The sequence below is a fragment of the Phyllobates terribilis genome, unplaced genomic scaffold, assembly GCF_046119375.1.
Source record: "Phyllobates terribilis strain yellow unplaced genomic scaffold, ASM4611937v1 Scaffold_2__4_contigs__length_985480577, whole genome shotgun sequence".
Classification (NCBI taxonomy): domain Eukaryota; kingdom Metazoa; phylum Chordata; class Amphibia; order Anura; family Dendrobatidae; genus Phyllobates; species Phyllobates terribilis.
In genome coordinates this window covers 389,825,838-389,841,808 of record NW_027362762.1, presented here as the reverse complement: position 1 = coordinate 389,841,808, position 15,971 = coordinate 389,825,838, and the positions used below count along the sequence as shown (strand labels likewise).

Sequence of the window (15,971 nt, the reverse complement as noted above, 5' to 3'; positions counted from 1 at the left end):
CTTTTTTTTTAAATTATTTCATGAAATAATTAAAAAAAAAAATACGTGGGGCTTCGCCCTATTTTTGTGTCCAGCCAGGTACAACTAGGCAGCTGGAATCCGCAGCGCAGGGAGGCCCAAGCTTTCTGGGCCCCCCCCGCTGCAAATTGCAGTCCGCAGCCACCCCGGAAAATGGCGCGTTCATAGAAGCGCCATCTTCTGGCGCTGTACCCAACTCATCCAGGGCCCTGGTGCGGTGGCTCACTGGGTAATAAAGGGGTTAGGGCCAGCTTGGCATTATCAGCTGGCCCTAAGCCTGAAATTCATGGGGTCACGCCAATATTAGACATGACCACCATGAATTTCTAGTAAAGTAATTAAAAAAAACACAACACCCAGAATAAAGTCCTTTAATTGAAATAAAGACACAATTTTTTAATGTTCTAAATTAAACCATACTTACCATCACGCCCATTCCAGCTGAAGCCAACGATCTCCTGCAATAAAAGAAAAATAATAAAGCAACCTCATCCTTACCTTTCCATGGTTCCCAGGACCGGTCCAGCTCTGCTACATTCACATGACAGGCTGGACCGCAGCAGAACGCTGCCGTTCAGCTTGCCATGCGGCAGACACTGAGAAGAGTAGGCATGCTTGTGCTCCTCAGTGTCTGACTGTGACGGCATCCAGATGAGCCGAGATCATGTCCAATGAACTCGGCTCACCTCATGCACGTCACTGACAGCGTGGGAAAATTCTCCTGCTCCCCGCATGCGCAGTAGAAGTTTCCCACGCTGTCAGTGACGGACGTCCAGGAGGTGAGCCGAGTTCATTGTCGGCTCATCTGGATGCCGTCACAGTCAGACACTGAGGAGCGCAAGCATGCCTGCGCTTCTCAGTGTCTGCGGGATGGCGGCGTTCTGCTGCGGTCCAGCCTGTCATCTCGATGTAGCAGAGCTGGACCCGTCCTGGGAACCATGGAAAGGTAAGGATGAGGTTGCTTTATTATTTTATTTTTATTACAAGAGATCGTTGGCTTCAGCTGGAATGGGCGTGATGGTAAGTATGGTTTAATTTAGAACAATAAAGATTTGTGTCTTTATTTCAATTAAAGGACTTTATTCTGGGTGTTTGTGTTTTTTTTAACTTTGACTATGGGGTTAGTAATGGGGGTGTCTTATAGACGCCTCTCCATTACTAACCTGGGCTTGATGTCAGCTGGCATTATAAGCTGACATCAACCCCAGCCCTATTACCCCACTGCCACCGCTACAGGGCAGTGGGAAGAGCGAGGCTAAGTGCCAGAATTGGCGCATTCTATGGATGCGCCATTTCTGGGGCGGCTGACGGCTGGTGTTTCTAGCCTGGGAGGGGGCCAATATTCATGGCTCCCTTCCTGGGCTATTAATATCAGCCCCCAGCTGTCTGCCTAGCCTTTGCTAGCTATTAAAATAGGGGGGACCCCACGTCATTTTTTTGGGATCCCCCATTTTAATAGCTAGTAAAGGCTAGGTATTCAGCTGGGGGCTGATATTAGTAGCCTGGGAAGCTCCGTGGGTATTACCCCCTTCCCAGGCTTCAAACATCTGCCCCAGCTGTCTGCTTAACCTCCGCTAGAGCCTAAAATTAAGGGGAACCCCACGCCAATTTTTTTTTAAATAAATCCTTTATTTTAACACTAGATGACAAGTACAGTAACCAACACTATCACTGTACTTCATATATATGTGACTGACATGTTTCTATCTATCTAATCTATGTGTGAAGCTCTATTCTGTCTGTTATAAATTGTTGGGTACAGATGCTGAATTGCCGGCCGGCTTTTTTAAAGAGACGGTGCATGAAAACACTATTATTTGTTTTAATAAATCCTTTACACTAAATGACAAGTACAGTAAGCAATACTGTCACTGTACTTCATATATATGTGACTGACATGTTTCTATCTATCTAATCTATGTGTGAAGCTCTATTCTTTCTATTCTAAATTGTCGGATGCCGGCTTATGCCGCTGCTGAATTGCCGGCTTTTCATATATTGTCACAGAAGCGATGCGAACTTCCCAGCTCCGGACACAGCGCAGCGCTTCTGTGACAAGTGAAAGCTGTCGGCACAGAAGTCCTGCGCTGTGTCCGGAGCTGGGAATACGCAGCGATGTGTCAGTTTCAGCAAAGAAGCGCTGACTGTCTGGACCTACCGCCGCCGTATTTTAACTCCCTCCACCTTATATTAACTCCGACATGGCAGGGATACGGCCACGGCAGCTTATTAACACCCCCAGAGTATCCCCGCATGTCAATTTCTGAAAGTTCAAAAGCATTACCGGCGTATAAGACGACCCCAGACTAGACAGAAGATTTTTCAGTCTTCAAAAGTCGTCTTATACACCGGAATATACGGTAAATTGCAACTCCCGGTCACATGTATCTCACCCAGCCAAATCAGATCTCACACTTTGCACTGACGAGTGTCTGCAAATTGAGATTTTGGTTTTGGCTTTTATCCTAAGTCATGTGACAAGACTCATTAGAGAGTCGATATTGACTTTTAGGATTGTTATTTCCAATAGGTGCCATTAGAGTTCTAGTAAAGAAAAGTGCTGCGGAATATGCTGGCGCTATAAAAATAAAATTATTATTATTATTATTAGTCCTCTTCCTCTCTAAAGAGACAATTTGCACTTGTAATAATGAAAAGGCAAAAAAACCATAGGCAGCACGGTGACTCAGTGGTTAGCACTGCAGCTTTGCAACGCTGGGGTCCTGGGTTCAAATCCCACCAAGGACAACATCTGCAAGGAGTTTGTATGTTCTCCCCGTGTTTGTCTGGGTTTCCTCTGGATACTCCGGTTTCCTCCCACATTCCAAAGAGATACTGATAGGGAAATTAGATCTGTAAAGCGCAGTGGAAGTAATGGTGCTATGTAAGCGATGTAAAATAAATAATAATGAATAAAAAATAACCAAAGACAATAGCAATGAATTATTTCCATTTAATAAAACAATTGTTTTAATAAACAAGTAAAAACACAATGCAGTATCTACAACAAAGGCGATATATTACATATACATATTTTAGATTTATTTTCTCAAGGCAGTAAAGACCTTTTCTTCCAGATTCCTAGCTAATTTTTTGCCAAGTCATTGCATACATACCATATACACAGTTGTACACAGCTTGGCTTACAAAATACACTCTGGCTTTAAACAAAGGCAAAATGTTAAAATACAGAACTGACTAATACATCTCCATGTATGGCCGTAAATGAGAATATACAGCAATTGAATGACAACTATACAACACTATAAAATGGTATTTCTTTGCTTGCTATATCAAAAAAAAGAGTGACAGTACCAAACAATGTTCAACACCAAACCAGTGCACCGATTCTATTCTGCCATACAACATACAGCATCTGTAGCTGTCCACAACTAAGATTCTAGCATCTTCCTTTTGATAAGCATAGAGGTAAAACAAAAAATATTACATTAGAATGTATGGACATCATTTTATGTTTCAAAAGAGAATAAAGTTTGAGTGCTTGGCATTGAAGAGTGTGAATACCTTATCTTAGGGGTCCTCTACCACAAGAGAACAGTGCAATAAAAAAATGGTTTACAGATTTAGGAATCAAACATAGGCTCAGACAAAAAGAGCACTGGTATATATGGTCATTTAACCGATTCTGCACCTAAGGTGGGTCTAGCACTCGCATAGTATCTACCTGCAGATGCTGGAGAACAGAAGTGATGCAACTATTATTGGGCTTGTATACTTCGATCTAAATTGAAGTTATAGATTTTCTCAGTAGATGCATTCAGCAATGAACAATAGATGCACTCGCAGTCCATTCATTTTTGGGGTCTGTGTAATGCTACATCATGAGTGTGAAAAAATGGTTGCAAAAATGGCAGCAGCAGCACCAGAAGATAAGCTATTATATATTAGTAACAAAAGCTTATTAATTACATTTCACTATTGCTCTAACTTTTAATTTACAAAGATATGGCAAGTTTTACATTTTGGGTGAAATATCTATTTATATATATATATATATTAAAATAATAATAATCTGAGTCGTGGCTTATGCCAAATGACACATAATACTGATAAAAAGGAATATAGAAATGTCAGGTTAGATAGCTCTTCCATGATACAATGCCTTCATTTTAAGTTATTTTATGAGCCAAATCGATTAACTTTTCTAAAGTCACCAAACCTTCTAGTACGACTATATAACACATTGTTCTATAGGATTTACTGTCCCACTTCATCAGTGAAACAAATACAATACAACATGTCCTATTTCTTTACAGCCACAGGAATAGTTTGAAATCGTATCTATAGATCTAGAGGGAAAACAAGTTTACACAATTGAAAGCAGTGTAGAATAAAACATATTACACACAACAGATGAAAGCTAAGCAGAATACATTAAAACATGTCACCAAGGATCTATTACTATGCTGCGTTTGTAACTGGCTTTGAGTGTTTTAATGGCAAAGAGCTAACAAGACTGCCAGTGCACCCCACATGTAAAATCAGACACATGGGAGCTTGTTTAAACTCCCATCAAAGTTTTTATCCTCTTAATATATTGCAATCATCATATTATATAGCACTTCGTACTTACAATTGCTCATTTTACATTTCTACCCAGCTAATTCTTCTCTTTTCCATTAGGTCTATGACATCACGTAATTAAAAACTGACAAGCTGAATCCTTCTAAGCTCTATGTAGAAACAGGAGGTCAATTTTCTCTGCACAAGTCAGGAGTCATCACTGCAAAAGTGCCTTGCAGCAGTGAGGAGCAGAACAGCTGGGTCAGGAGTTGAAGAGGGGAATGATAAATGCAGGGAAAAAAGAGACTTCCTGTTTCTACATAGAGTCGAGAAAAGAGAAGAATTAACTGGGTAGAAGGGCAAGATGAGCAATTTTTTAAGTACACAGTGCTATATAATATGATGATTGCAATATATTAAGAGGATAAAATCTTTGATGGGAGTGCTTTTTTTTAACTAGGAATCCATTTCTCATCACTTTACGGGGCAGGCTTTGGTCCAAGACTTGTAGTGGTAGTGTTCATGAACGTGCACATCACAGTGGCATTATAAAGAATAGTTTGTATTGCATGACTCAAAATCTGACGATCTAGTCAAGTAGATGTTAAATGTGTTTCTTGTTCTGCAGTTAGTACATGGCAGTTGTACTGACAGACATCAAGTAATGACTCAAAAGGGACAGTGACAGGCACTTCAGTTACAGCATTAAGCCTATTACTATCACACTCTGGGATTCTAAGATCACATTTGAAGATTGACTTACTTGGCAATGGTAGTGTAGTCATTTTGGATTAAAATACAGCAAAATGGATGAGAAGTAACAGATTTGGCAAACAGAAAAAGAAAACTGTAGAGAGAGAAGAAGCTCTGTGGTACAGAAAATGAGGATGAACATGCCTAAAACATAAAATAGGGGGACAAGTGTCTAAAAGAAAATCAGCTTAAATAGCTAAAGGAAACTTGGGGAAAAAGTGTGTTTTATTGCAAAAGTGAAGACTCTGATGCTTAATTATAAATTTTATGGCATCTTTAACCATAAGATTCAGGTGAAGGTGAACTTCAACCCCACTCCATCTGGTACATATGGGCATCACAGTGTTATGACCATGTAGTCAAGTTATAGCTCAAGCGTAAAGAAGCCGGGCCAAATCAGAGATCTGCTACGACATATGTGGGAGAAAGCTGAAATTGTTTGTTGTTTATGCCAAGATAGTCACTTTTGCTATTGGGAAAACAGAGCAAGACAGACAGGGCCATTTCCTTGATTGTTGTTCAGTAAGTTGGGTAACATTATCTTTCCGGATCCTGACAAGTCTCGCATCAGTGCTACCAACCATTTCCCTAATTTGTGTGCCTTGATCCACTGACCACACATCTTTAGACAAGGACATAGCAAGGCCTATATAGGCAATATACAATGGCAACCATAACACCATTACCTATGCATATATTCAGATATAGAAACCAGTGAGAATACATCATTAGATAGCATTGCTTCAGTGTTTCCATCTATAGGGAGAGATGGAAAACATGATGGCATCCAACTATACAATGAAATGATTGGTCCAGTGGAACGGAGTTACTGGAGTTTTCTGTTCATTTTTAAATGCATGAAGACAAAGTGAAGAGCGAAGCATTGGCTTCTGTATGAAGAACGTGGCAGAATAAGTATACCATAGATGCCATGGCACGTTAGCATGGATTCATTTTTCAGCACTACAGCACATCTGTCCTTTATTGGATCACTACTGAAGTATGCTTTCTGTGCGTATACCATAAAGGTATTTAGATTACATGACATGAACAAATTCTTCGTGGACGTATTGGCCAGTCAAGTCATTTCCAAAAACCTAATATTCATTGGTGTCAGTAACGCTGACCTGAGTAAGAAGCAAGAGGAAAAACCAGCAATTCAGAGTCGTCTTGTGACCTAAAATTAATGCTACTAAGTGTGAGAAGCTGTCCAAGGAATGCAAGTAGTATCAGAAACACAGACAAAGGGCCCATATGTGGAGCAGTCCTGGAGTTATGGCATATGGTTATTACAAAAAAAAAAAGTCCTGTCATCTGTTTACAGATGAATAAAGTGCATTGCAACTCTTGTAACAGTCCACAAAACACTCACGAAAACTCAGCACATCTTGCTTTTTCAGTTCCAAATATTGTGTTACCATGCTGGATCTCGTGAGGACATCTTTTTCCTATTTACATCTTAAGTCAAAAGGGTCATTTCCTTTCTGAAGTGCATTCCATACTAAGTCAAATGGAATGAGTGGACACCTCCGACTGCTGTCTGATGTAGGTCTGGAAACTCTTGTCTCCTATCGGATGTTCTCTAAAAGATCAAAGGAAAAGCCATTAGATACATCTCAAGTGCTGCATAGCAAGTCATGTACAACCCGAATAAATGGTAATCACGTACGAACACTTGACAACTATGGCAAAACTGTGTCTTCTCGCAACCAACCTTCTCTTAGACCTTTTTGATTTTGCTAAGCAGTAACTTAATTCCACTTCATTGGGGATCAGCAGAAATACCAGATACAGACTACTGACAGATATGCCACTGTTCCTGGGAACAAAAGGCAATGGTGGAATTTATGAAGACTGGCACCTACAGTCTGCTGGAGTAAGATGCAGCAAATTTATTAATTATTATAAGGAGCAAGTCTCTTAATAAAATTACTGTATCTTTGGGCTACCTGTGCGCCAGAAAATTAAATCTAAATATTACGAAATCTGATACAAATTATAGTCAATTTTCTACTTTCTTAAAGGGCCCCGCCCAGGTTTACTAAGCCCAAGTGCCAGGGCTGTTTGAAAAAGGCAAAAGTTCTTAAATTGCATAAAAAATATAATTTAATCACTTATTACCCAAGCTACAATACATTAAAATGTGCTAGAATGGTTCTGCAAACAAAGCACACTGCTCCACTATATAAAGCACACATGCTAGCTGGGGCACACCTCCAGGCTTGACTTTATATTATTTTATAACATCCGGCTTTGTACCATAGTAATATAAGCAGTAACATTAAAAACAAAAAAGACATAAGGCTCAAACTTGCTCTTTGTAATATTGATCTAGAGGAAGTGTAAACAACATTAAACAGATGGCAATTGCCAGGTGAAAGGGGAAAATAATCCCAAATACTTGGATCATACCAACGCTTACTTTCAAAAAGCCCTCCAGACTCTAGTCAAAGCCAATAACAAATTCTTGAATGTATTATTCGCCAAACTTACCAATGGTACTTTATTAATGAAGACAAATTTTAACTTCTAGGTGTAACTAAGGAGTTTTGGTGAAATTTAGATATTTTGAAGCATAAAACCTCTACTTACTGACTGCCATACTTTGTCTTCTTGAATTTATCCCTCTTGTACTGAGCATGCTCGTCTTCTAATGTCTTGACAGCTTCTATGATGCTACATAGTGTTTTGTAGGTTTCACGGGGTTCATCAATAACAAAGCTGCTGTATTCCTCTTGTTCAGGACCATCGTACACGGACTTGCTACCACACGCCTCTAATAAGACAACACAAAGAAGGACCAATTACCACAGAACATTCACATCTACACCATAAAATTGTACTGCATAATAGACTAATATTCTATAACAGGGGTACACAAACTTTTTTGGTCTGTGTGCCAAATTGTCAGATTGAACTAACTCCAAGGGCCGAAATAAAACTTGAGTATGTTCTCCCCACACTCCAAAGACATACGGATAGGGAATTTAGATAGTCTCAATGGGGATAGTGATGATGATGATGATGAGGTCTGTAAAGTGCTGTTTAATTAATGGTGCTATATTAGCAAGTAAAATAAATGAAGTATGAAGGGGGTTATACCTTCTGACAGCATATCACAAGATTATGCAATGAATATCTAATAGGTGCTCCTTCTATTTTTAGGACTTCCACCTATCAGAAGGATAAGCATTCCCTTCTCTCCATTCAGAAAGGCAGAGACCATGCATTTGCCATTGTAATTAAAAGAGTTGTTCAGTGAAAGCAAGTTACCATCCATCCAAAACTTGTTGATTGGTGGGGGTCTGACGGCTGGAACCAGACCAATTGTCAGAACAGGGAATTTTCATACCCGTTAGAACGAAGCAGCCGTGTGCATGCTTGACCGCCACACCATTCATTGTCTAAGGGGATGCTTAGTGCTGCACTCATTACTGTCAGAGAATAAACAGAGCAGGGGTCTTACAACTTCATTTTATGATGGGTAAATCATTTCTCTGTCCTGCTGACCGGTGTGAGTCCCACTGATCGGACACCCACCAATCAATAAGGGTCACCTGTCCTGCGCATAGGTGACAACTTATTTTAACCAGACAATCCCTTTAATGCAACATGAAGAAACGGTTGAGTGTTTCCCTTCTCTCATAAACCATAATGACTACAACAGCACTCCTTCATGGTCACTTCATCTCATGTAGTCCTCATCACATGCTTCAGGATTTCCCCATTAAACCAACATATGGGGGTCCCTATGGTGTTAATCGCTAATTTTCTCCCAGATATAGAAATACATGCAAGTCGCTACCTAACAGTCAAGAATGTCTGTAACCAGGTGTTTGAGGACTGCAAAGAAGGGTACTTCAGGAAGCATGTGGCTCTCAGGCAGCAGGTTGTGCACCCATGTGCTATCAATAGGAATAGCAAATCCATAGATGTCAGAAAGATCCCACAGACGATAATAGAAAGCCAGACATCTTTCCAGTTTTCTCTTTTGTGGCCATCAATGGCCAACTTATATGGCTACATGGGTTGATCCCAAGGCTTTCCGGCAGCTAAACAGGAAAGGGTTCTTTACAGTTAGAGTCTGCCATCACTACCCCTTGTGGTAAGGCATTGCACAGTCTGACTGCTCTAACAGCTTTTAAAAAAGGGCTGGATGATTTTCTCAGTACACATAACATTGTTATAGTTAAACTAGTGACACAATGTAGAATTGGTGGAGAAAGATTGAACTTGATGGACCTAGGTCTTTTTTCAACCTATGTAACTATGATTTGCTATGAATGCCTCACATCGAAATATCACTGTGTAGTGAGCACTGACTATTACAGTCCCCTTCATTGCTTCTATGAGTGGAAGTAAGCGGCTGCAAGGAGGATATACCTTCATTTTCTCCCTGCAGCCGCTCTTCCAATTAGGCTGTGACTTGTTTAAAAAGGTATTTACCTGCAGATTACATTATCACTGAGGGTAAATACAATTTTTTTGACAGTTTTCATTTAAAATTGGAGCTGCTTGATCTACAGTGGGCCCAAAAGAGGGCAACCTAAGTAGTTAATCTTATGGATGCACAACCAATATAGGTTATCCAGTTTGTAATTAGCTGTTTTTCAAATATAAAAATGTATAAAAGGGATAGTACACAGATCTGTCTTAAAATTTCTGCTTTGCGTTTAAGATTTGCACTTTGTGATTTAAAGCGGATCTGTCACTAGATTTCAAAACGAACTGTAAACTAGATCTTAAAAAGATCTCAGACCTAATGAAGTTGATGTGCTCACTTTGAAAATCCAGGCCATAATGGTTGTATGATCAAGATGAGCATTTTATAGGTCCAACTATATAGCAAGGGAGCTTTCAATCTCTGCTCTCCCAAATGGTTAGCTGCTACTTGTACTGAGCAGTGTGAGCTCTCAGCAGCAGGAGGGACATTGAGGAGCTGTAAAATTGAGTTAAATTTAAAAAAAAGGATTATTCTGACATGGATTCTCAAAGTAAATAAAGCACCCTCATCAAGTCTAAAAGATGTGTTTAGTAATGTAGTTTGCATGGCGAAATTTGGTGACAGTTCTTTAAATTAAATATTAGTCATTGCATAATAAAAACTTATGCAATGTAAGATATATTTTGAAGCCAATTCATTAAGGTATTTTCGCCAAAAAATGTAAACATCTTAAAAACTGGTATGTTCCTCAAAAATATTGTGGTATTTGAGGTTTATACGTCAGTTTCGGCAACCCACATCAATATGGACGTAACCCGGGCAGAACATGGCGTGCCTAGGCCTGCCCATCATACATGTAAATTTCATAACCGACTCCAGTAATGTAATCCAGTCCCTGACTGGCATACTTTTCTATCAGGGATACAAACCAGGCAAGAGATGCACCCGATGAATTTGGCACGTCGCATTTTAACAAGCTCATTCATTAAGACTGGAGTGCGCAATGCCAGTCTTAATGAATCGTCCTCATAGTTTTTTAAATGCAAAACTCATCTCAAGATGTTAGCATGTTGCCAGTGAAGAGGAATATTCACTATGTCACTATATTGTCTTGCTAATAGGTTTGTATTTTAATATGGTGGAATGAATAAAAGGTGAAGTGTTAACCTATTTTTAGTAGCCTTGGACATTCTTATTTATGCGGAGAGGCTGATTAATACAGCCTTGATCCAATACAGCATTTCTCTCAGATAACAGTGTAGCTAAAAAGCCTAATTTCTTGATAAACAGCAAATTTGCTGAGAAGTGAAACTCATTTCCATTATGTTTTAGAGTGTGGAGGGAGACTGGTGTACCCAATAACCCAAGCAGTCATGCGAAGAACATAAAACAGCATGCAGATGGTTGGCTTCAAACCTTGGCCTAGCACTAAAGGCAGGAGGACTAACCACTAGCCCCAGTTCACTTTGAACATTTTTCCACTGTGTTCCAGTAATTACCCCAATATACAACAAAAATAAAAATCACATCATGTTTTTTGCATCAGCATGCACCCTGATACACCAAATTATAAGTTACATATAATTATAGAAACCATTTTTCCAAGAATTCACTGTAATTATCTAGTTTGCAAATATGAAATGCTTAAGTTATTAAAATGTTATAAAATGATTACCTACTGGGGCAGTGGGAAACTATGTGGCTCATACTTATGTATTACCTAAATCTTTATACACTACATCCTGTGTCTGTCCATCTCCCAAAGAAAAGACATTCATATATGACTATAAAAAATTCAATCTTACCTTGCATTTTCTCCATCTTGGCCATATATATGTTAAAGAGGGAGTAAATTCTTTCCGTTTCTCTATCCCCATCAATGACTAGCTGGATATTTGCTGGCAGGCCCCTGTAATCAGTACGAGATGACATAAAAATGTGCTTGCTCAGGATGTGTATCTAAGTTACTGATCTGTGTAATATTAGTTCAGAAAAGTCATTTTCTCTTTTCACAACTAGGATATTTGGTGATTGGTTTATACAGCTTAAAATGAAAAAAAAATGGTGCAAGTTTATCAATGCATATTTTTGGGCAGAATAGTGTGTTAAAGGGGTTTTCCTGCCACACAGAATATTAATGCAGGGTAAAGCCCATCAGAAATAAAGGAAGTTCATCATTAACTTGCTGTTAATATTCTGTTCCTGAGCTGCTACATCTGGTCATGTGACTTCCCAGCTCCACATTTCCTGCCACAGTCTGTTTGGAGCACAGAACAGAGATAATTCCTGTCTGTGCTTTGAATGGCTGAGCGCTGCATGGTGATGTCACTGGGGGTGTGGCCTGTGATCCTCAGTAACTTTAGACTGACTGGGGATGTGTACAAGGAGGGAGAGCAGGGAGAGCACATTGCAGGCTGCACACCCAACAACTAGTCTTATCAGCTTGTGAACTTAACCAGAGGGGATGGTGTGTGGTGTTCCAGAGTGCTAGAATACACTATAATACATTATAATACTCATTGCTGCCATGCAGTACATGGAGCCTGTGTGGTGCCAGTGTCAGCACCTGTAACATTACTGACTGCAGGAGAGTGTCAAGATATTAGGTGAAGTGTGGGGAAAAAGTTGCAGAAAACAATGCCAGGTCTTGTCTGCCACTGCTGTTATACCCAACCACATTCATCAACAGGTTCACAAAGAAGAGATATTTACACACTGCTTACATGGTGGGCCAGTATTAGTACATTTCCTGTTTAATCTACTCATGTCTATGCGTCACACACAGATTTTTATGTACATGAACTAGTTAACTCATTTGCATAAATATATATGCTCCAAAATTTAAAATTCTTAGGGTCATTGAGGAAGTTTGTTTTAGGCTGCGTTCACACATTGCGTATTTCCCTGCGTTTTTTTACGCAGGTAAAAAAAGCACCTCCATTCACACACTGCGTTTTTTTACGGAGGTGCAGGAGAAATGAAGTGTGACGAGCATGGACACCTGTATGTAATGTAATGTATGTGTCTATGTGTCGTGTGTGTACTGTCTGTGTCTATGTGTCGTGTGTGTGAGTGTCCCCCTAGCAGTGTATGTACAGACAGCTTCTGGCTGCAGTACATACACTGCTTAAGTTATTAAAAGAAAAAAACTATGGATACTCACCTATCTGATGGATGGGAGAGGCGTCCGGTCCGGTCCCGCGGTTTCCAGCATCTGCCGTGAAGCGATCAGCTGACCGGCTTGTAAATCAGCTGACCGGCCGGTTACAAGCCGGTTAGCTAACAGCTGATCGCTTCACCGGCAGATGCTGGAAGCGCGGAACCGGACGCCTCTCCCATCCATCGGATAGGCGAGTTTGTCCTGCGCCTCCGTAAAAAGGCGCTGGAATTACGCAGTGTGTGAACACCGCTGCGTAATTCCATCGCTTATAATGGGCACAATAGAGAGAAAGCACGGGACGCAGTTGCGTAAAGAATTGACATGCCAATTCTTTACGCAGCTGCGCTTTCCCGCTGCGTAAAATTACACAGTGTCTGAACGGCAAAGTGAATTTCCCATTCACTTTGCTGGCAGACACAAGGCACATTGCGTATTTTGAAAAAGCTGCGCAAAAAAGTAAGCGAAAATACGCAATGTGTGAACGCAGCCTTAATATGAAGAATATTGTAGCTAAAATACAGATACAGTGTCTGCATTGCCCCTTGAGGAACCAAGGTGTGAAACGTGTGTTGGGGTGGGGTTACTGGGTGATATGTATGGCCAATTATTACTAATTATTATGACACTTACCCATTTCATGGACACTTTTATTAATCAGCTATTTGTTATACATACTTATTATATGACTAGATTTATATATTTTTTGGTCTCTTTCAATTATGATTTAAACATTTATGCACTTACACTTTACTTATACGAGATTCAACTCTTCCTGACTATATATGTGGGATGACATGCATTATCTCTACTTGTATGGCTCATAGTGGTATTATTTTACACATTTCCAATCATTTAATACCCATTTTGTTTTACCTCTCTTTGGAATATATTTACATATTATTATGACATGTTGTTATTGTCTTAATTGATTTAATAAATAAGATGTTTTATTATTAAGTATGGCATTTCTTCTAGTAGGATTTATGAGGCAGTCTGATTTATTTCAGAGGAAGTCTATTGCTGCTAATATCCATGTGGATTTCCTGAAGAAAAAAAAAACTGGAAGTACGAGTCCAAAATAATCTGAGCTGCCTGTATGATATTTTTAATATCACAATCTGTATTTAAAAAAAAAAAAAAATAGCCCAAATTAAAAAATTACATTGCCAATAAAACCAGATTTATACAGTAGGTCATTTTCTGAAAGCAAATTCCCTTTAAACTACATTTTGACACTTTCAATAAGCAGCAAGCAGTATATGTCACTCCGTGTAGGGGTGGTGCAGGGTAGGGTTCCAATCCATAAATATAATATGATAGTGCTCAGTGTTTCATATTATTATGACACTTTCAATAAGGTCATAGATCAGATGCCCATAAAGTGTTACATTCGAAAGTGCCCGAAGCTTTTGCTGCACTGCTCCCCAAACCACCAATGGCAATGGGTATGGGCACGCATAGAACCAACACATTTTCTTACCCAGTGCACGGACTGCAGCCAGAGGCATTCTCTGAGGTAGCCTTACAACACAGCCAGTGCCCATTCAGGAAGGCTGAAGGATGGTAAACAGTGAGGCGTTTCTGGTTACATTGGCTAACTTTGGTGAGGATGTCTATCCAGTCCATCGCTTCAACACAGTTATTTGCTTGAATATATAAGGTCCTCGAAGGCTGAATAACTTGAAACATCTAAAATGAGAAAACAAACTGTTATATTTATTAAGTCAATTGAGGCTCAGTGTCACTTTAACGAGTTAATAACTCTGGAACATATTCCAGTGATTCACAGTTTGTTTTTGCATGACATTTTGTACTTCACATTAGTGGTAAATTTAGGTCAATATAATTTGTGATTATTTATGAAAATATCAAAAATTTGACAAAAATATTTGAAAATTTAGCAATTTTTAAACTTTGAATTTTTATGCCCTTAACGCAGATAGTTATACCATACAAAATAGTTAATAAATAACATTTGCAACCTGTCTACTTCACATAAACATCATTTTTTTGTTAGCGAGTTAGAAGGGTTAAAAGTTTATCAGCAATTTCTCATTTGCCAACAAAATCTACAAAACATTTTTTTTTTTTTTTTTTTTTTTTTTTTTTTAGGGACCACATTCCTCTTGAATTCCTTTTAAATTCATTTAAAAAACGACACCCCTCAAAGTGCTCAAAACCACAATCAACACTTTAGGGGCCTCAACAGAATTAAAGCAATGTGGAAGGAAAAAATTAAAATTTTTCTTTCTCACCAAAATATTGATTTATACCCAAATTTTGCATTTTCAAAAGGGTAAGAGGAGAATATGGACCATACAATTTGTTGTTCAGTTTCTCCTGAGTATGTTGATATCCCCATATGTGGGGGAAAAATACTGTTTGGGTACCCAGCAGGGCTCGGAAAGGAAGGAGCACCCTTCAACTTTTGGAGCGCAAAATTGGCTGGAATAGATAGTGGATGCCATGTTGTGTTTGCAGAGCCCCTGATGTGCCTAAACAGTGGAAACCCCCCATCTGTGGCCCCATTTTGGAAACTACACCCCTCATGGAACTGATCAAGAGGTGTGATGAGCACCTTGAAACCACAGGTGTTTCACAGAATTTTATAACATTGAGCTATGAAAAAAATGAATTTTTCCAGCAAAAATGTTGCGTTAGGCCCATATTTTTCCTTTTCACAGGGGTATCAAGAGAAAATGGACTCCAGAATATGTTGTGCCATTTCTCCTGAGCATGCAGATACCCTATATGTGGTGGAAAGCTACTGTTTGCACGACAGGGCTCGGAAGGGAAGGAGCACCAACTGAATTCTGGAGTGCAATTTTGGCTGGAATAAATTACGGATGCCATGTCACATTTGAAGAGCCCCTGACATGCCAAAACAGCAGACATCCCCACAAGTGACCCCATGTAGGAAACTACACCTCTTGAGGAATTCATCTAGGGGTGTAGTGAGCCTTTTTAACCCTGAGGCCATTCACACAATTGTATAATATTGGACTTAGTCAATGGACATTACAATTTTTTTCCACTAAAATGTTGCTTTGGCCCTAAGTTTTTAATTTTTAA

General features: G+C 39.5%; 1 protein-coding gene across 2 annotated transcripts in view; it reads right to left on the bottom strand.

Moving 5' to 3' along the window:
- Positions 1 to 2,954: 2,954 nt before the first annotated feature.
- RASA3 (RAS p21 protein activator 3) overlaps positions 2,955 to 15,971 on the bottom strand; it is a 230,725-nt gene continuing 217,708 nt past the window's right edge. For both annotated transcript variants that reach the window (XM_073664847.1, XM_073664846.1), the window contains exons 21-24: positions 14,380 to 14,588; positions 11,545 to 11,648; positions 7,888 to 8,071; positions 2,955 to 6,877 (exon numbers count right to left, since the gene is read on the bottom strand). In XM_073664847.1, coding sequence (XP_073520948.1) covers positions 6,802 to 6,877; positions 7,888 to 8,071; positions 11,545 to 11,648; positions 14,380 to 14,588 — 573 coding nt within the window. In that variant the 3' untranslated portion in view covers positions 2,955 to 6,801. The remainder of the gene's footprint in view (positions 6,878 to 7,887; positions 8,072 to 11,544; positions 11,649 to 14,379; positions 14,589 to 15,971) is intronic.